The 22,724-nt window shown below is 32.5% G+C and overlaps 2 protein-coding genes across 2 annotated transcripts in view; one reads left to right on the forward strand and one right to left on the reverse strand.

Annotated features, from left to right (window-relative positions):
- The window catches only part of LOC143045766 (uncharacterized), a 32,777-nt gene extending 24,998 nt beyond the window's left edge, over window positions 1-7,779 (forward strand). Inside the window, exons 9-12 of the mRNA XM_076218493.1 lie at window positions 3,632-3,764; window positions 5,711-5,833; window positions 6,165-6,319; window positions 6,572-7,779. Coding sequence (XP_076074608.1) covers window positions 3,632-3,764; window positions 5,711-5,833; window positions 6,165-6,319; window positions 6,572-6,976 — 816 coding nt within the window. The 3' untranslated portion in view covers window positions 6,977-7,779. The remainder of the gene's footprint in view (window positions 1-3,631; window positions 3,765-5,710; window positions 5,834-6,164; window positions 6,320-6,571) is intronic.
- Window positions 7,780-9,242: 1,463 nt separating this feature from the next.
- LOC143045767 (substance-K receptor-like) lies at window positions 9,243-17,221 on the reverse strand. Its single transcript, XM_076218494.1, has 4 exons — window positions 16,879-17,221; window positions 15,766-16,205; window positions 10,263-10,367; window positions 9,243-9,717 (listed from the first exon to the last, which is right to left on the reverse strand). Exons 1-4 carry the CDS (start codon window positions 17,216-17,218, stop codon window positions 9,394-9,396), a joined length of 1,209 nt encoding a protein of 402 aa, XP_076074609.1. The 5' UTR covers window positions 17,219-17,221; the 3' UTR covers window positions 9,243-9,393.
- Window positions 17,222-22,724: the final 5,503 nt, after the last annotated feature.

Genomic DNA, 22,724 nt, shown 5'->3' on the forward strand with positions numbered 1-22,724 from the left:
TCTTATCCCAGGCAGAAAACCCTAGCCGTAGGTGCAAAACATTTTGGAACTTTTTGTCCTCTGTGCTCTTCAACTTTATACTTGTTTTGGCTTTCGAACTTTTTTCATCTGAGCGTCACTGGTTAGTCTTGTGTGGACGAAACGCACATCTGGCGTATTAAATTTTAAACCTGGTACCTTTTGTTAGCTATTATTCGAGTATTTCTCTGTCCTATATGTTCTCCCATTTATTTGTATTGTAGTCCTGTCACGTAATGTTGTCATTTTAATGTTATATTTAACATTGCCATCAAAGCGGGAGGTTTGGCATGCCACAAAATCATGTTCAATCCACATTTTTTTCTTAAAATGTCCTGTACCAAGTCAGGAAAAGGCCATTGTTATATCATAGTTCGTTTTTGTGTGTGTTACATTTTTAATGTTGTGTTTCTGTTGTGTCGTAGTTCTCGTCTTATATTTGATGCGTTTCACTCAGTTTTAGTTTGTAACCCGGATTTGTTTTTATACGCCCGCAAAAATTGAAATTTTTTACTCGTATATTGGTATCACGTTGGCGTCGTCGTCGTCGTCGTCCGTAGTCGTCGTCGTCGTCCGAAGACATTTGGTTTTCGCACTCTACTTTAGTAAAAGTTAATAGAAATCTATAAAATTATAAAAGTAAGGTTAGAATTGATTTTGGGTGTTTTGGTCCCAACAGTTTAGGAATTAGGGTTCAAAAAGGGCCCAAATAAGCATTCTTTTTGGTTTTCGCACAATTACTTTAGAATATGTAAACAGAAATCTATGAAATTTTAACATAAGGTCTATGACCACAAAAGGAAGGTTGGGATTGATTTTGGGAGTTTAAGTCTTAACAGTTTAGGAAACAGGGGCCAAAAACAGGTCGCAAATAAGCATTTTCTTGGTTTTTGCACAATAACTTTATTATAAGTTAATAGAAATCTATGAAATTTTAACACAAGGTTTATGACCACAAAAGGAAGGTTTGGATTGACTTTTAGAGTTTTGGTCCCAACGAATTAGGGGCCAAAAGGGTCCAAAGTTAAACTTTGTTTGATTTCATCAAAAATTGAACTATTGGGGTTCTTTGATATACCGAATCTAACCGTGTATTTAGATTCTTAATTTTTGGTCCCGTATTCAAATTGGTCTACATTAATGGTCAAAGGGTCCAAAATTAAACTTAGTTTGATTTTAACAAAAATTGAATTCTTGGGGTTCTTTGATATGCTGAATCTAAACATGTACTTAGTTTTTTTTTATTATGGGCCCAGTTTTCAAGTTGGTCCAAATCGGGGTCCAAAATTAAACTTTGTTTGATTTCAACAAAAATTCAATATATGGGGTTCTTCATTATGCTGAATCTTACCATGTATTTAGATTTTTAATATTTAGGACCGGTTATCAAATTGGATGGTAAGAATTGTCTTTGGGAGTTATGGCTCAAACCGTTAAGGAATAAGGTGCAAAAAAGGGGGGAAAGGGTTTCCAGGTTAATGGACAATTACTTAAGTACAAAACATAATTTAAAAGCAGTATAAGGTTGGTAATTGAAACTCATTTTAATAGCTCCCCTAAACTGCTCTTAAATTATGTGTATTGGAAATTTGCCAAAAACTTTGTTATTAATCAATTCCATTGGAAATTTGCCAAAAACTTTAGTTTAATGAACTTCATTGGAAAATTGCCAATATAAAATGTTGCATTGGAGTTATCTTTCTTTGTCCAGAATAGTAGTCAAAGCAACTAAAATCATGACTGTGTGACATTTTATATTTTATGGTGTATTTAAATGAGTAGTTATTGTTGAAAACTCCATTAGAAATTTGAATTGAGATAATTTTTGGAATAAGGAGAGGGGGAGGTGAAAAAAATTGATGGGGTTCAATTTTTTCTATTTCAGATTTCAGAAATGAAAAAGAAAATTTCTTCAAATATCAAAGGATTAATAATCAACAGCATAGTGAATTGCTGAAAAGCAAAAAAACATTTTAAGTTCATTAGTCCACATTCATTCTGTGTCAGAAACCAATGCTATGTCAACTATTTAAACACAATCCAAATTCAGAGCTGTATCCAGTTGAATGTTGTGTCCATACTAGCCCAACCGTTCAGGGTTCGACCTCTGCGATCGTATAAAGCTGCGCCCTGCGGAGCATCTGGTTTTCTTAATCGATTAATGAATTTCAAACAGCGGTATACTACTGTTGCCTTTATTTATACGACCGCAAAAAAATTTTGTGATCCGTATATTGGTATCACGTCGTCGTCCGAAGACATTTGGTTTTCGCACAATAACTTTAGTATAAGTAAATAGAAATCTATGAAATTTAAACACAAGGCTTATGACCACAAAAGAAAGGTTCGGACTGATTTTGGAAGTTTTAGTCCCAAAAGTTTAGGAATTAGGGGCCAAAAGGGTCCAAAATTAAACTTTGTTTGATTTCATCAAAAATTGAATTATTGGGGTTCTTTGATATGCCGATTCTAACCATGTATTTTGATTCCTAATTTTTGGTCCCGTTTTCAAATCGGTCTACATTAAGGTCCAAAGGGTCAAAAATTAAAACTAGTTTGATTTTAACAAAAATTGAATTCTTGGGGTTCTTTGATATACTGAATCTAGACATGTACTTAGATTTTTGATTATGGGCCCAGTTTTCAAGTTGGTCCAAATCGGGGTCCAAACTTAAACTTTGTTTGATTTCACTAAAAATTGAATATATTGGGTTCTTTGATATGCTGAATCTAACCATGTATTTACATTTTTGATATTTGGGCCCCGTTTTCAAACTGGTCCACATTAAAGTCCAAAGGGTCCAAAATTAAACTTAGTTTGACTTAAACAAAAATTCAATTCTAGGGGTCCTTTGATATGCTGAATCTAAACATGTACTTAGATTTTTGATTATGAGCCCAGTTTTCAAGTTGGTCAAAATCGGGGTCCAAGATTAAACTTTGTTTGATTTCATCAAAAATTAAATTCTTGGGGTTCTTAGATATGCTGAATTTAACCATGTATTTAGCTTTTGGATATTGGATCATAATAGGTAAATGTCCAATTTAAAATTTTTAAGTTCTTAGACCACATTCATTCTGTGTCAGAAACCTATTCTGTGTCAACTATTCAATCACTGTATCCAGCTTGAATGTTGTGTCCATACTTGCCCCAACTGTTCATTGTTCGACCTCTGCGGTTGTATTAAGCTGCGCCCTGTGGAGGGTCTGGTTTTATCTCAATTTATTTTTTGGTTTCCCGTACCAAAACATGGCCTTTGCAAAGGGCGAGTATCATTTTGTGACCTTTGCTCACAATTCCTCTGGTTTTATATGAAAACTCTCTGTATGCAGATACTTTTTAAAAATAGTGGTTTCACTTTAAAACAAGATTTTTATTTTTCAAGAGTACCTTTGAATATGAATTCAAATGGTTTTTTTTCATATTAAGCTGGGTTTTTTTTTCATTCCAAATGTATATTCAATCTTTACCAATTATATTGCGGTTTAATAAGAAATCCATAAGAACTTCTTCACATTCATAAGAAAAGTAAAATAGCTCTTATTAATCATAATCAATGTATGATATATTTTAAAGTAACACGTGAATCCAAATTCAGGCATTATTTTACAGATTCTGTCAAAGAAACACATTTTTCGGGGTGTACGAAGAGGAATTGCAACAGCACAAGAAGAATGTCAGTATCAATTCCAATGGGAAAGATGGAATTGCCCCGAAAACAAAGCATCAATTAGTCAAGAATTCGGTAAGTTTTGTTTTGCTAGACTTGCTACTTCAGCCATTTGTTTTCTTTTATACTTCTGTAAAACCCATACTGTTATAAGTAAGTGCTTTCCTTTATGCTTACAACTTAAGAAGAATATATTTTGGTGTTCTGAAGATTAGACAAAAATATGCTACAGAAAAGTGAGATTTGCGACATACATGACAGAGAAATTTCTATAGTGTTTTTCGAGATATCAAAAAGATCTTTTCAAATTGAATATTCCTTATCAAAAGTTTGACGTTTTAGATTTACGTGTGAATAAGAGTCCACAATTTTAAAAAGGAGAAAAGCAACAAAGACAAATTGATTAACAATGTTATAAATTTTATCTAACAATAGTTATATCGAAAAAAAAACAATGCTTTATAATGCTCCTCGCTCATATACTGCTGGTGCAATTCGACAACGAAATATCGTTAAGAGTAAGATTACATTGGCTTGCAATAAAATGAAACTCTTTTTTTTTCATTGCTACGCATCACGATATTCACGCCATTAGTGAAATTAGTACGTAACAGAAGATATCGGTTCTCATTGGTTGCCTTAGGATTTAGGAAAGATTCTAGTGGCTAGAATGATATATAAAATTGGGAACATGTCGCGGACAGAAGAAGATATTAAATTTAGAAAAAAATCAACATAGGTATTTAAGATCCGCTGTGATACCTGATCAATGAATAATTTTGCCTTTACTGATTTACCTTGCTATACAATGCAATGTTGTGTCAAACTCGTATTGATTAACAAAAGATTAATAAGTAAATATATTTTATGATGGTATGATACTAAACCCCTAAATGGAGGGATTGTGCGTATTGCTGTGTTTGTTTATTCTACATTAGCTAGAGGTATAGGTGGAGGGTTGAGATCTCACAAAACATGTTTAACCCCACCGCATTTTTGCGCCTGTCCCAAAGTGAAGAGCCTCTGACCTTTGTTAATCTTGTATGTTTTTTTTTAATTTTTGTTCATTTATATGTTTTTGAGTTTAGTGTGGTGTCCATTTTCACTGAACTAGTACATATTTTTGTTTAGGGACCAGCCGAAGCCCGCCTCCGGGTGCGGGATTTTCTCGCTGTGTTGAAGACCCATTCGTGGGTTCGACACATTCCCAATTTTCATTCTCAATTTGATTCTGATTGCTTATCTGACTATATATGCATTTTCACCTACACTAAAAATACATCTTTTCAAATACAAAGCGATTCTTGATTCATCAATATTATCAACAGGGTAAAGTTTGTAGTAAATTGATCCAAACATACTATACCGCTCAAGCCGGTGCTAGGGGCCGTCTCAAACGTGCATGGAGGTTAGAGTTTTTTGCTCCGTGTTGAGGCCTCACTGTGACTTTGAAATGAAGGACAGTAATAAAAGCGTTTTTCCTTTGCTTTTTTATTTGTTTTTATTTTTATTTTATTTTTTTTTTTTTTTGCTGTGCATGGACTGATTTTGTGTAATGGATGGATATCCCATATCTTTTGTTGTTCTATTAAATCTTGTGCATGACATGTAGAATATTACTTTTTATTGATCTGGCCATCAAAATGCCATAACTGTGGACTGACAAATCGTAAATTTTCAAAATCAAAAGGTATAACTCAAATGAAACCACCAAAGAATTTTAAAAGCAAAAGGATGCTTTCTTTTTTCATTCCTAGTGTTCCGTCAAATTATGTTAAACAAATTTGAGTTTTTGTAGGAAGTGTTCATGGACACTCTACGGTATACCATATGTCCCATCTTAGACGGTCTTTTGAAACCAGACTTGTGAGTATATGTACTAATGAGATAAATAACACCTTCCCCATACTTAAGCAACTACATGAACCACATCTTACTTAAATATAAAGCGAAACACTTCAAAGCTTTTTTGAAAGCCAATCTTGTATTTAAATTATCATCTTCTAGTATTTCAATTTTAGCCACCAGAGAGGCTGCTTTTGTCCAATCGATCACTGCAGCTGGAATAATTCACGCTATTGCAAAACTGTGCAGCTCTGGACAAGAAATGTTCTGCACATGTGAGAAAATACAACATAAACTAGGTAAGCACTACAATCGATATCATCATACAAAATGTTTTGCACGTCATAAAAAGTTTTTTACATCATCTATGTATTTCAATATTGAGGTATTTCTCGTTCAATATATAATTTTTTAGCTACAATTAGAATAATAATAATTTTAAATATCAAAACAAACAGATAACTTACATGTAGATGGAATAACAGAATTCGTCTAGTTTTGATATGATCCTGTCAGAATGTTTTGGTATGACCTTCCATTCTAATATAACAAGAAATATATAAATAGTTATTTCGATGATCGGCTACATGTTTTATACAAATCAATGGAATGTTATTTGTAATTCTGTAGAGCCAATGTACAACACTGAAACCTTTTATTGGGACGGCTGCAGTAACAAGATCAAATTTGGAGGCAAATTTACTTTCGAGTTCCTAAAGGAATTCGCTTCTGGAGAGGAGGAAAATGGAGCTATGCAACTACATAATTTTGAAGTTGGGCATAAGGTGGGTGAAATGTTGCTCAACATGAGTTTAGTCGTTATTACAAATTGAATTGTATTTTAAAGTTTTAAACAAGCTTCATTTTAAATAACAGTGATGTATAAACAAATCATATATGCGTGCACGTTCGGCTTAATTTCGAGTTAGAGGTAAACGCGGATAACCAATGTTGATGTAACATCTGTTCTTATCGTTGATCACCTTTTCAATGATATAACTGAACACGAAGATATTGATTCTCTTTTTTTTTTGCAGGCAGTTGAAAAGACAGCCAAAATAAAATGTACGTGTCAAGGCAAAGGTTGTACCTTCAAGATATGTTGGAAACAAGTTTCCACCTTTCGCCATATCGGAACTTTTCTTAAAAACCGCTACAAAAAGGCAAAATATGTACAGTTTATTGATGGTCAGTTACACCAAAGAAAATATAAAACCACTGAAAAAGTAACGATTAAAAAGAAGCATTTGACGTACTTGCGAAAATCTCCGAACTACTGCACGAAAAATCAGGTACTCAACATTGAAGGGACTGAAGGTAGACAGTGTTCTCGTAATAAAAACACAACAAACTTATCAGAACAAAAGAGTTGCAAAACATTGTGTGTGTCATGTGGATACAAAGTAATTAGAAAACAAAATAAGTATGTTTGTTTGAAGTAGGTCTCAATCAATTATTATATTCTTTTTCTTGTTTATTTAGTAGTTAAATTGAACTTTATATGCAACGATTTGGTTATACTAATGAAATACTTGTGGACGAACATTTTCAAGATGTAAACGACACCACTAATTACTAGGTATATGTAGATATATAATCAGTGTGTTGCTTTTATTTATCCATTTTGATGCTCAGACATTAATTGTTTCAATAAACATTAAATAAGGCCAACACAATGAGAAAGAAACAGAAGTGTAAAAAGTCATCAAAATACCGGGCATTTAATTTAGTACGTGGTGCGAACATATAACATCAATCGTCATGTGTATTGTGTATTATCGCTATTTTGTGCATTTTTCCTTTGATCTTTTTTTATGACAATTTTTCATATCAAGCTTCTGGCTTGAGATGGAAAATTATCGCTAAAAACTAAGGAGGCACGTGGCGTTGCTAATGAAATTGACGTGAAATTGACAACGTCGTCATAGGTAAAATAGCGATAAACATATTATCATTGATCAACGATATTCTATAATTATTCGAGATATTACTAGCGTATATGGATTCATATCCAAACAATCTCAATCACATGACTGGAGGATGTGGGAGCAGGTCGGACCAAACCTGTTAATCGACTATAGGACGAGGATAACATATATGTCGAGGAAGTTGCAATATGAATTCAGAACACTTGCTAAAGAGGCATATTTACTCTTTAAACAGTACTGAGTATCTCTTAATGCGCTCATAATTGAACTACCTGTGCAATTTTGGAAATGATATAAAGTATATGTATGGAAACCTATTTCAATATAAATTACATCTTTATGGTCTGAAATACTTCGGAAATATTTTGAAATGGATATATTCTATATAAGCTGCTTCTTACTCCACTTTGATTTATTTGGAAACATATTAAAAATGCGCAAATACTTTGCCCCTAGTATGGTCGTCGTGTAGAGCCGGCAGTGATGGAGGTCGTTTTTTTTTTTTGTGATTATGTGGAGCTGAGAAAAATATTTTTGACATTATGAAATATTCATTCTGTTTTTCGGAGTTTGATTCACGAAAGCTCTCTTTTAAACAATCATAGAATCAGATGTTTTTCATGATTTAAGTATTTTCATTTAAATCTGGCACGCATATATGCTACATACAACACGTCTTTTTGTCCTCAGTAACGCTTTGTGGTAGACATAGAAATACGTCCGGTCCTATAAGCGCCCTTGTGTGTACATTTCTTGCCCAATCTTTATAAAATTCATATCAAAATTGAATATCAGCAATATCTTAGGTACGTTTGAAAATCAGGGCTTATCATTTATTTTTACAGGATTAATGTCTTTGAAATTGTAATTTATATTGAACATTGCATTAAATTTAAAGCAAAGGTTAATTTCAGTAAGGTCTTGAGAGAGAGTGCCGACAAACTAATTATACAGGAGGTATCCCCTTGGAAAAAAAATATCTGGAAAATAACACAGGTAGTGCTCTTATAAAAAGTAAAATCACAAAAATACTGAACACAGAGGTAAATCCAATCGGAAAGTCCATAATCACATGGCAAAATCAAATGACAAAACACATCAAAAACGAATGGACAAGAACTGTCATATTCCTGACTTGGTACAAGCATTTTTAAATGTAGAAAATGGTGGATTAAACCTGGATTTATAGCGCTAACCCTCTCACTTTGATGACAGTCTCGGCAAATTCCGTTATATTTACAATGATGCGTGATCTAAACAGATATAATAAATAAAATAGCCAAACTATGGTACAGCAGTCATCATCGTGTAACAATTTTAAAAGGAACAATTTAACAGAACACATTCAGTCTTTACAAATCTTTATTAAAAAGTTATTGCCCTTTGTCAGATAAAATATAAGCGGGGAGTTTGGAAGCTGTTCTTTTACGTTTTAAATAATGCAGACAGTGCGGCAGCGTAATATAGGGAGTATACCATGACGTTGTGGTGGCATAATCTTGAAACTTGTTCATTATGATGTCAGCTGTTTAAATTATATGCCATAATGGTTTTTACTCAAATTATATGGTTCACTTAACATAGAGATGGGATAGTGGCATATTATTTCATTTACAGTTTTAAGTTTTATGTTAAGGTAGTTTATTGTGCTGGTAGAGATCAAAAGGAGTCAACGGTGGTGAAAGGGTAGTGCAATAACATTGATATGCGACATTTTAATGTACCCCTTTTTAAAATACAGCAGTTAAATCCCTCGAACACCAAGGGGAAAATTAGCATACATATTTCAAATATTTATTTTTAAGCCTAAAGAATACGATTGCAGCTAAAATGCTGATCGATATTATACTAGTAAACCTTAATGCAATGAATAATAAATAAATTATGACTAAAACTGAAAATTTACATTTAAAACAAGAATATCTTAGTCTTTAAGGAATAGAATTACGAATAGGATTTATCTGTTTTTTGTTAGTAGTTATGTATCGGAAAGTTCCATGTTGTTCGTCTGCTAGACTTTCCAACATGGATGCTTTAGATCCTCTTCTGGAATCTACAATACTAATCATCTCTGTAGTGTTCTTATTGGTACATCTGTTTGTTTTTGGTTTTCTTTTGCACACTGTTTTGATCAGACTTCTAAAGCTGGTCATGAAATTTTCATTCAAACCACTGTATATAATTGGATTCAATGCACTGTTAGTATACAGCAATGTTACAGCAATAAAATACAGAGGATTATACCAGTCAGGAAGCTGTAAGACAAACAAATTATTTATAATCTTATATATATCCGCTATGTGTCTGTGTGTGTGTGTATCATTTTTAAAAGTTATTTCAAATATGTAGAAATTATGATATCTTCAAACTTATAAGTAGCGTATTTCAAGATTTTCAATATAAATATTCAGTAAACGACCAAAATAGTCTAGCCACTCAATACCAAAGTGGTCCAAGGATTGACAAGCTGTAATAGCTGACAAGTACGGGAAACCGTAATAATTCACATTTTTTTGTCTTTAGACTGTATGAAAAGTGGTCTCATTTGCCAATCACAAAATCATAAGTCATCTCCTTATATTTATATATGGTTTTATAAAACTACAGAGCTTTTCAAAATATCAGAAACCTGTATCCAAGTGTATATTTTGAAAGTGCACTTGGCTTTTTGTTTTATACCGTGCCCTAAAGGTCGTTACCGGATATTTATTCACGAATAACAATAAAAAAATAAGCCAAGGGTGCCTTCTCACAGAAAGGGAATTCATAATGATAAAGTTTTGACTTAGAACATACATACCGATTGTCTCCTGTCCGACCGAAACAGTTCAAACAGCTTGGTTACTTGGAAAGGTATCGCACATACGATGAATGCTATCAATATTGCAAACAACATCATAACAACCTAAAATACAATCACAAGCCACAAACATTAAAACGATGCCATATAAATAGACTGAGCTATGTGTTAAATATGTTTGCATATGCAGTACAACCACAATGGCAAATATTTGCTCTCGATGAAGATTCAAATCAAATCAAATATTTATCGTCGTATAAACTTTACAGTTTGTGACCAACATGTATTAACACAATACATATATGTACATACATATCAAATAAAGGCAACAGTAGTATATCGCTGTTCGAAATTCATAAATCTATCAGAAAAAAACAAATCGGGTTACAAACTTAGCCTGAAGTAAACACATCAAATATGAGAGAAGAATAGTTAGTAGTTATCAAAGGTACCAGGATTATAATTATGAACTACTACACAACAGAAAGACAACATAAAAATGTAACACACACAGAAACGAACTATAATATCACAATGACCATTTTCCTGACTTGGTACAGGGCATTCTAAAAAATTGTGGGTTGATAGTTATCAAAGGTACCAGGATTATAATTTAGTACGCCATACGTGCGTTTCGTCTACATAAGACTCATCAGTGACGCTCATAGAATCTGGTTTTGTGGCATGCCAAACTTCTCGCTTTTATGGCTATGTTAAATATAACATTAAAATGACAACATTTCATGATAGGACTACAATACAAATGAATGGGAGAACATATAGGACAGAGAAACACACGAATAATAGCTAACAAAAGGTGCCAGGTTTAAAATTAAATACGCCAGACGCGCGTTTCGTCAACACAAGACTAACCAGTGACGCTCTGATGAAAATAGTTCGAAAGCCAAAAAAAGCTACAAAGTTGAAGAGCATTGAGGACCAAAAGTTTCAAAACGTGTGTCCAATACGGGTTTTCAACCTGGGATAGGAACATCCTTATTATTTAGTATACTTCATACTTTTGCAAACAGTAAATTTTTATAAAATGACTACATAATAGCTATAAATGATAAAACAAGTGACTAACTACAAATAAAACGGATAGATAAATAACCTAAACCAGCATATAAAGATTCACAGCCGCGTTTTCCTAATCGAAAACGCACAAATTTAAGTGACTTCACATTTGAATTTCTAAAAATTTCCCAAAAATAGGATAGAATTCAAGATTAGGTTTGTAATGTTGATATAACATTTATTAATAACAATGAAAATTACAATACTAATTAATATTAAATTGTAGTAATAATAAGTTTATTCGTTTATTATCTAGCTATACAACATACAAAATAAAAACAGCATCAAAATTTATAAAAACAAACAAGCTGTTAAGAGTCCCCTGCCATCAATTCTAATGTTTTTTTCAAGAAGGATCCTAACTAATTTGTTTGTTAAGGCGTTGATATATTTAGTAAATAATGATTTTTGTCTTTTTCATTCAAATCATTAAAGTTATTATTTTCAATACATATTAGTTCAAAAAATGCATTTCTTAGTGTTCTATTATAATCACAATAGAGTAAAAAATGTTTCTCATCCTCTATTATTTTACATTTATGACAAAGTCGTTCCTCTCTTGGGAAAATAACTCCCCTTTTCAATTAAGAGGGAGTGATCACTTAGTCTAAATTTAGTGATCAATCTCTTTTTCTGAAAATTAGAGATTCTAGTTTGCAATCTTTTTAAAGTTTTTTAAATACATGAAATTTACTTTTATCATCAATGTTTTCAAATTTAGTTTCAATTAAATCTTCATATCTATTTTCAACTTTGAACTTAAAAAATTGGGTTTTTTCTATTTACATTTCTTATGCCCTTACAAGTAGAAAGAATATTAAAGTCAATATAAGTGGACTCACTGTCATTATTACAAAAAAAACATGACAGAATTATCAATGCTTCATTCAAGAAATGTCTCGTCATTTTTAAGAAATTACAATTTTAGGTTGGTCAGAATCAGAAATTAAATTTAAAAAAAAAACGGTCTAAAGATTATAAGTTAACAAAGAGCGATTGTCGATCTCTTCTGAGAACCTATTTTATTAATAAGCGGACAATCATTTTATATTCTGGAAGGGGGCAGGAGGATGTTTTTTGATCGGTTATTTATTTTTGTAAGCTTAGAGGACAGATTTATTTTCACAACTACATTTATAATATTTGAAAACATACAATTTTTGAATTCATTTTTTTTTTATATTATAAATAATACATGTATAGTCAAGTCATTATGTCATTATGTACCATTTAATCAGAATTATTCATCAACATCTGTGGAAATGAATCTTCTGAATTACAAATTGTATATGCATGTATTGCATACATACGATTATTAAAGTTTGGCTGTAATTATCCTCTTGTGTTTTCCCGCTAACATGTTTAACCCCGCCACATTATTTATGTATGTGCCTGTCCCAAGTCAGGAGCTTGTAATTCAGTGGTTGTCGGTTGTTTATGTGTTACATATTTGTTTTTCGTTTATTTTTTTACATAAATAAGGCCGTTAATTTTCTCGTTTGAATTGTTTTACATTGTCTTATCGGGGCCTTTTATAGCTGACTATGCGAAATGGGCTTTGCCGAGCGGAGCAAATTTTCAAAAGTTTTCTAAAATTTTTGAAAATTAAATTTTTATAGTTCGTTCTTATGTTGTACTGTTATACCACTGTCCCAGGTTAGGGGGAGGGTTGGGATCCCGCTAACATGTTTAACCCCGCCACATTATTTATGTATGTGCCTGTCCCAAGTCAGGAGCCTGTAATTCAGTGGTTGTCGGTTGTTTATGTGTTACATATTTGTTTTTCGTTAATTTTTTTTTTTACATAAATTAGGCCGTTAGTTTTCTCGTTTGAATTGTTTTACATTGTCTTATCGGGGCCTTTTATAGCTGACTATGCGGTATGGGCTTTGCTCATTGTTGAAGGCCGTACGGTGACCTATAGTTGTTAATGTCTGTGTCATTTTGGTCTTTTGTGGATAGTTGTCTCATTGGCAATCATACCACATCTTTTATATATTTTGAGCAGCTGAAGGCCCTAAGAATCTATAGAACAAATGATGCAAAATCGTGCTCTTCGGGTGTTACCCAGAACATTTCTTAATCTGAAATTGCAAGTTCTGTTTTAATCATTTTTTGAAAATAATTTGGTCTCAAAGCAAAATGTATAGAGTCAGTGCAAGACTTAAGTTTTTAGGGACACCATCAGAAGACCAATATGAAGGATAGAGCAAAAATTTAATTCACATAGTTAAGTATGTGGTTGCTGGTTTTTTTCTTAAACTCATGATCAAGTTAATAAAAAAAATACTTATTTACGCAAGGAATGCAACACTAACAGAATACAGATGGGCAATTAATGAACAAAAGACAAATACATAAGAAACATTGATCCCGAAAAAAAGGACTACGTCCGAGGGGGAACAGAACTTGCTCATTGTATTAAAGACACTCGCCGTGAAAACAATTTGATATGAAGACAAGCTTTTGGTTTGGAAATTTCCTACATGAGGCATTTCCCTGTAATAAAAGTGAGGTAAGTGTTCTTGAGACAATATATCTCAAGTTAAATGAAACCCATTTCAGACATTTCAAGTATATTTAAATAATATTTATCCCTTTATTATTCAAACATTTGGGAACTGTTTCCCGATTATTTTTAATTTTTTTTTTTTTGGGGGGGGGGGGGATTAATTTTATGAAGAATCTGGTGCCATCTCATACTTCCGAATATACCTGCAGACTTATTTATTTTCAATACATTGTAAGTCAGGTAATTTATTTTAAAACTACGACAGAACAAACCTTTTATTTTTTGGATTATCAAGGCAGAATATCAAATGGTCGTCCGCTAAGTGCTCGAAGAAAAGATGCAACGTGGTTCAATAATTTTACTGTTTCTATATTTAGCCTACGCCAAAAAATGATTTTATGATTTTCATTATTATATATGTTCATTGCACCCTTGTATTACTACTTCATTTGAAACTGATGATGTGTGTAAATGTCATCTAGTTATTGATGTGTTTTGTTGTTTTGTTGTTGTTTTTTGTGAAAACCCAATATACTTTATATTTCCTTATATTGTTTTTGCAAGAGGCTCGAACGGATACTCAGATGTCATAACTTCTCGTGTTGTGAAAGATTATCAGGTAGTCAACTATGTTTGTATGTAATGGCAATACAAAATTTGCGTTGCACATCCCTAATTAGTTATCAAAAGTACCAGGATTATAATTTTATACGCCAGACGCGCGTTTCGTCTACATAAGACTTATCAGTGACGCTCAGATCAAAATAGTTAAAAAGCCAAACAAATACAAAGTTGAAGAGCATTGAGGACCCAAAATTCCCAAAAGTTGTGCCAAATACGGCTAAGGTAATCTACTCCTGGGGTAAGAAAATCCTTAGTTTTTCGCAAAATTCAAAGTTTTGTATACAGAAAATTTATAAAAATGACCATATATTTGATATTCATGTCAACACCGAAGTGCTGACTACTGGGCTGGTGATACCCTCGGGGACGAAACGTCCACCAGCAGTGGCATCGACCCAGTGGTGTAAATAGTACCAGGATTATAATTTTATACGCCATCGTCGAACTTGTGTATACACGATGTCAATAACACATTATCAACTGGTTACCTATCTTGGCAACTTCAAGCTGGTCATATTGTAATTAGAAGTAGTATCAGGACTCATATTTTGCCCTAAATCAATGAAGTAAGGAAATGTCAAGTGTTTACGTGGTCACATGATATGATTGTATTTCTATGAAGTTTTATCCAAAGAAGACAGCTGATTTTCAATTGAAGGGGATGTATGAAGATATGAATCCGACAAAAATATGCATGAAAACAAGCGGAAGCAGACAAAAATAGGAAGTAAAAGAAATGTGTCTCCTACGGAAATAGGAATTAAAACAATCTGCATTGAACAAATACAGGAATAAAAAACAATTCGAATCGGACAAAAAAGGGAATGAAAACAGTATGAATCTGTCATGGAAGGCATGAAATAATCTGAATACACAACGTAAGAACGACAGGAATGAAAACAAACCGAACAAACAAGAATAGGAATAAAAACTAGCATTATCCGACCAAACTTATGATAGGAATGTGAATAATCAAAATAATAAAATGATTAGAAAACAATCTGCATTGGACAAATGATAATTGAACCAATTATACATTGGACAAAAAAAGGATTAAAGCAAACTATATACGACGATAACTGGAATTGAAAACATTATGTATAGTACCAAAAGAATTTCGGAACATGAGCATGCTGAATGAGAATTAAAAATAATTTACTTCTTAATAATAAAATGATAGGTAGGATACGTAATACGGCTATCAATCCAATGATATAAAAAATTAAAGACATATAAGCTATAAGTATATATTAGTTCTTTCAAAACGTTTTAGTATTTTATAGTATATACCTTTTGCTTTGATCTCTGTTGTATTGCAGAAGTAGATAGCGCTCCAGAACTCGGAATAATTCTTCTTTTCCCAAGTCTCACAAGGATGATTGTGTACATCACTATCATAATCACCATTGGGATCCAGTTAAGAACCACAAGAACACATACCCAGTACGCACTCTTCGACCTGTACCCGTTATCACATTCGCCATCTGAGTTTCTCGTCTGCGGCCATACATCAGAGCAGAATCTTTCAAGAAAATCTTTCCATTGCCTTTTTGTGTACTTGTAGAAAAATAGAGCTGGCATTCCTATGGCTGCAGCACATGTCCATATAATTACCATAACGAGACTGACTCTCCTCTGTGTAACACGTGATTTCAGAGGAAACATGATGGCGAAGAATCTGTCTCCAGCTATAGCTACCAGGGTAAATATACTGGCACACATTGCTGTAACTTAAACGAAAAAAACACCTTTTTATGTTTATTCTGTTATCTTAGTTTCAATGTTTGCCATACATACAATGATAAACGCAAAAATGTCAAATCCTGAAAAAAAACGGTAAGAAAAATAATTTGTCTATAACTGTTGCTTATATTAATTGTATTAGTCTTTTAGTAGAGATATACTTCGAATAACACATCAATACATCATATTTATATTCCTTCCTATGCAAAGAAAAGGAAAAAAGATGCATTGTGAAGGAACAGGCAATGAAATCATTCAAATTATAACAGTTATGATTATGTATAGGTGCTACACACTGTGTGATTATTGATCCCTTTATGTTTCTATTAAATTTTCACAAAACTTATGAACAACAAAACGAAGAAAGAATTTGTATGGTTATTATTAATAAACTTCATTAAAGCACAAATTACACCCTTAAGAGGGCCAAAATGCATGTACCGATCTCCAATTATTTTCAAACATTCAAGTTGTTATCACACAAATATGAATTTCTAAACGTGTACGAAACTGCAATCCTCTTTTAACAAAATCGTAAAATAAGTAGCAAATAGTTGCGTCTACTCAAAATAGTACTTTTTTGTGTTTATTCCTTTACATTATTTATGTATATACAAATGAAAAGAAATATTTCAAGTATCGTCATATTTATTTACTTACTTTGAATGAAAGGATTAAATTTACAGAAATATGCCCCTACTACCCAACCTTCAGTAACGTCATCGACGAGGTGGATCCATATTGGAAAGCAAGCAACAAGTAAATCAGCAATGGATAAATTCACAATATAAAAGTTGGTAGCAGTTCTCATTTTCTTTGAATGAACAACAATAAAAATGATGAGAATATTTCCAATGATAGCTACTAGGTCTACAGCGGCTACAACGGCTATTTTCACTGCTGTTTCCCATGCTGGAAACTTTTTAAATTCGCCAATAAAATTTGTATTTAATAAATCTTCATCACTGACTGTTGCGGTATTTTCACATTTGCCAGACATTGTAGACCGCTTACTTCCATGAGAATAGTTGACGAATATGATACTGACAGAAATAATGAATACGATAGCGATGATGCTACCATTAAGGGTTATCAAACGCCTACTTGGTTATCATTGTCAATATTTAATTTTACTTTGATAGGAATAAAATCTGGAAATATCTCACCATAGATCATTCTCGTCATACAAAATAATTAATTCCAATAAAAGCGAACGTAAGAAAGTTTCTTTGAAAACCTTATTATCAACAGGAACAAATATAATTTTTCCGTCACGTTAACAAATATCGAGATAGACTTTTTCGAACTTCGTAGAATTCAATGATTGTAAATAATCATTAAAGAGGCAGCATCTTGTATTCCGCTTTAAGAAGTTGTCTCAGCGAAATCATTTATGATTTGACAAGAACAGGTATACATAATAAAAAAGCTGCTGTATACGCGTATTAGTTGAGAATTTGTTCTGCGCCTAAAAGGGCTATAACAAACAGGAACTTCTTACTTGCCCTGAATTTAGATAAATAGTTTTTCTCGTAAAATAGTAATATTTGTATTTATATATAAGAGCAACAAATCATTGTATCATATGAACCTATATTTCTAGAATGAAAAATAGCTGTTTGATGTGAAAATTCTAAATTGATTAAATCAAAAATACACTTTTACAAGTAAACACATTCTTTGTTCTTTTAATGAAACAATATGGAATGTCTATGGACTGAATAAAACCGGATAGCAAAACAAATCGTCATTCAACAATTACAAGTTGAGAAAAGCAGACAACGTCATGGTTAAGGAAAAAACATTAAATAAACAAAATCCACAATTCTCTACGAAAAACAAAAGATTGAACGAAACTAACACAAAACAAAACTAAAAAGGTAAATACTTTCTGTTACGGTAATGACACCCGTCGTGTTGTAAAAATATAGGGTTGTTTTATCAAGACAAAATCGAGGAAATAGGGCCAGATTGTGTGGTTAAGCCAGACAAATCAATTATGGGTTTCGAATTTCGCTTTAAGAATTTCGTGCGACTTCAATAATCGAGTATGTTCAATAACCAAAGGTAAGTCAGCTATTGATTTGTTTCTAAACAGAAAGAAGTGTGGTAAGCATGATTAGTTTTTATTTCGGGATGCATCATAATTTGGTTTAAACAATCAACAAAATGTGTTTTGCGTTTTTCAAAGTCCGTCAGTATATTATTTAATTTATTGGTGAGTTGGTCTTTCATCAAATATGGTAAATAATTAATGAGGGGGTTTTGTTTATAGGCTGATATTGTAGACTTTTGTAGACTATTCTTTGTCCTGTTATCGGGTTTTATTATCATTTATTTTCTTTTCAATCTCACTTCGACTTATGAACTTTTAATTGTATATTTGCAATCTTTTGTCGTCATCCTTACAATCAATTTTATGTTGCTTGGTCTGATAAATGATCTTCGAAATCTATCTCCAAATTATCAGTAGCTGTTCTGCCAACTGTCATAACGTACTACTTCGGACAACATGTCAAAATGTCCTCTTGAAATTATACGTCAATTTCATTTCAAGATAGGGAGAGAAACTGTTACAAGAAAACATGAAAAAGGGAGATTAAATTATCGAATATCTGAATATAAAAGTGGATTAAGTTGAAACTACCCGCTAGTGATTTCTGCTTTTGTGTGAATCAATGCATCTTTTGTGTAATGATGTTGACAACTGAATTACTTTTTAGGTTTTTTTTAAGTCTTGGCACGATTGCTGTATGGTTTGTGGCAAATTAATGGATGCTTTTATTAAAAAAAGAACTAATATGTTTATTGCTGCACAAAGATAGGTTTCGGTGAACAAATTTCTTTCTCGGTTTTTGCCTTCCAGTTTTATTTTTTTCATGTTTATTGAAGGTTGTAGCTTTTTTCATTTCTTCTAATGACCGTTATATTCTTTCATCTCCTAAGAAAACTATTCTTCTTGAAATAAAAGTTTGAAAATTAAATCAAACGACGGGATTTCTTTCTGTATATTCTATCACTATTCTCAATCATTCGTCTCTCTTTTTAGATGCACCATTTACTACACATGGAAATGCCTGTACCAAGTCAGGAAAATGACAGTTATTCATTCTTTTCATGTGTTTTAACTAATGGGACTTTCCTTTTTTAATTTTCCACGGAGTTCAGTATTTTTGTGATTTTACTTTTATCTCTTCTTAAACTTGAATTTTGTTTGTTTGTTTGTTTTAATTTCCAACAAGTCAACTTCAAACCAGTCATGTGCTTTCAATCCGCTTAAACAGACGTTGTAACACTGTTTAGAATTACACGGTTAGGCTTTGTTTGTCCTCTAACAATCACGTTAACGAATGATGTAGATTCTCAATTTTAATATTGTTTTAACATGTTTAACATGATCCTTGATGACATGTTGATATTTACCTCTCTTATCTAACTTAGACTTGTGCTGAAGTTTCTGATGTTGCAGCTGTTCAGTCTGAGGAGTGTTGTTGTGCCGCTACTTCTACCTTGTTGAATTTTTTGGGTGTTACTATTTTGCGGTCATTTGATGTTATTGGCGACAAATGGGAATTTTATTGGAGAACTAAAAATGGCCCTTATACCGAATGGACATTTATTCTCGTCTTCTTTTTTGTTATCACTCCTGTTGAATAACAGAGAGAACGTTCATATAATTGTAGATGTTTATTCGAGTATTACGTAATCTTAAGTGCAATCAAGTCTATAATTATTACCACTTATGCTTGGCATGTGAAAATAAAATATTGAATGGATAAAAACAAAAATAGATACAAAATTCAAGTCTACTTAAGCTATGTTTGGACATAAGTAAAGTGTATAAGAGACAATTTGTAGTCAATTTTGTTAGATTCGATAGGTCAAAACTATGATGTTTTTCATTATTCTTTTTCATTTATAACATAAATATGAACATCATATGTGATTTATTTCTAACTGTCAAAATGACATTAAGGGTAAAATTGTAATTTGTTTTGGATCTTCAGACACAGATACCTGCGGTAAATAATACACGAAACATCTTTCGAATTACAAGTGTAAACTCATGCTTCTTCTGGTGATGCGGTGAAAGAATTTATCTTCTACTCTGTCCTTACACAACATTATCTGAAACTGACATCATTATGGATACAGAATTATGTTTTAAGAACAAATGTCTTATTGGACTTGGACGTGAATTCCGCAGACAGTCACTTTAACTATTATTCCGTACGTATACTCCGGTCAAATTGTTACAAATTTGTATGTTGGACGGTGCGTCATTGTGTCATCATAACAAAATAATTCACTTTCACAATCTACCAAATTACGTACTACCTGCGATAAAACTTTCGTCAAATATTTCTTCATTTCAAAATAGGGTGAAATTGTTAACAGATACTATGAAATAGAGAGATTCACTTTACCTGTATGGTACTTGCAAATGACATCCACGTACCATTAGAGGAACATGACAAAGTCTTAGTGTACTATTTACTACCATTATATATTATTACTCTTATTGTGTGCCTATCGATATGCGAGGCATAGATCCAAGAAGTTCTATATATATGATCCCAATATCCGAATTAATTTACTCGTTACTAACGAGCATCAGAAACTATATAACATTTTACAGTTTTGTGATTTTTCCTTTTCCCTTATTAGGTGTACATTTTGTACAACAGATACAGTCAAGGCTCCCTCATTTCTGAATTTACATCTAGAGATCGACAAAGAGGGTCGGTTTAGAACAAAAATTTACGACAAAGGAGACAATATAAAAAGGAAGATGTGCTATGATTGCCAATGAGACAACTATCCACAAAAGACCAAAATGACACGGACAGTAACAACTATAGGTCACCGTACGGCCTTCAACAATGAGCAAAGCCCATCCGGCATAGTCAGCTATAATAGGCCCCGATAAGACAATGTAAAACAATTCAAACGAGAAAACTAACGGCCTTATTTATGAAAAAAATTGAACGAAAAACAAATATGTAACACATAAACAAACGACAACCACTGAATAATAGGCTCCTGACTTGGGACAGGCACATACATAAATAATGTGGCAAAGCAATCAAACCTGGAATTATTTTGTAAAAGTAAATCATCTATATAGTGGAAGGTCAAATAAATGATAATGCTAGCTACTTTTCATTCTTCATAAGATAAGAACATTTCAGCTTCCCAATTGTGAACTTTCTATTCCTGTGTAACAATATTCAAGCAGCACCTGCATATGGATCGCATATCTCCCATTTGATACTATATTCCAGAGCTTGCATTTCTTATCATGATTTCCCTGATAGGAGTTGCTACTCGCATGGAAGCAATTACTCCAAGTGATTCAAACATTTTACGGACCCCATCACGGATTGGTTGACCGTTATGAATTATCTGTTTCACAAGTGAGAGGTTTAGCGCTATAAAACCAGGTTCAATCCACTATTTTCTACATTTGAAAATGCCTGTACAAAGTCAGGAATATGACAGTTGTTGTCCATTCGTTTGGTGTGTTTTTTCATTTGATTTTGCCATTTGATTAGGGACTTTCCAAATAAATTTTCCTCGGAGTTCAGCATTTTTGAGATATTACTTTTTTTTCACAGGTGACAACGGATATGTTCCAATTGTCGTTATCTCAATACCGTCATTTATTTTCCGAATGTGATCTAGCTAACTAGACTTATCCCTGGATGTGTATTAACATGAGCAAGTCAAAGGGTGCTAAATATGAAATCACCCCTACCTTTCGGTAGAGTTCGTTTTGCACAGTCTTTAATGTTGTATGTTTTGTTTTGAATACAGTTGTTGTCTTTAGATCTTTTTCTCTGTTTTGCCGTAGCATTACCAGTTTGTGTTTGACTTGTGTTTAACTTATAAGTTTGACTGTCCCTATGGTATCTCTAGCCTCTATTATGTACTCTTTCAAGGACAGTTATGCACCACAGTCTTTGTGTAATATTGTCCTAGAAAAAAGAAGGAATTACATTGTTGGGCATTATTCGTGATCTGCAACAATCCCTTTAACAAATGATGTTGATCCCCATGGTGATACTGATGTTATTTGAATTCACACATTTAAAATTATCCTTGATACTTATTGACATTTTACTTCGCTTATAAATTAGACTGGTGCTGAAGTTTCTGTTGGTCTGTTGATTATATTTTAAGGGCATTTTGTTTGTTGTTGACGATTAGTGTGAACATTGTCAGGGGAGTTAATAAATGAATGCTGGACAGTATATTAAATAGTCATACAATAATACAATAATAATGTATTAACGTCTCACCATCAATAATACATTATACACATTTTACATTGTAAAAGTAAACCTTTTTAAAATTATTAATGCCATTCTAAAAGAATTATAAGAGACGGATTAAAAGGAACACTAATATTTACAAATTTTCAAAAAGCAATTATAAAGCAAAAGTTAAATCATAAAATATATTTACATCAATTATCGGTATAAAAAACGTCTTCTACGGTCTAA

The sequence above is a fragment of the Mytilus galloprovincialis genome, chromosome 9 (genome assembly GCF_965363235.1).
Source record: "Mytilus galloprovincialis chromosome 9, xbMytGall1.hap1.1, whole genome shotgun sequence".
NCBI lineage: Eukaryota > Metazoa > Mollusca > Bivalvia > Mytilida > Mytilidae > Mytilus > Mytilus galloprovincialis.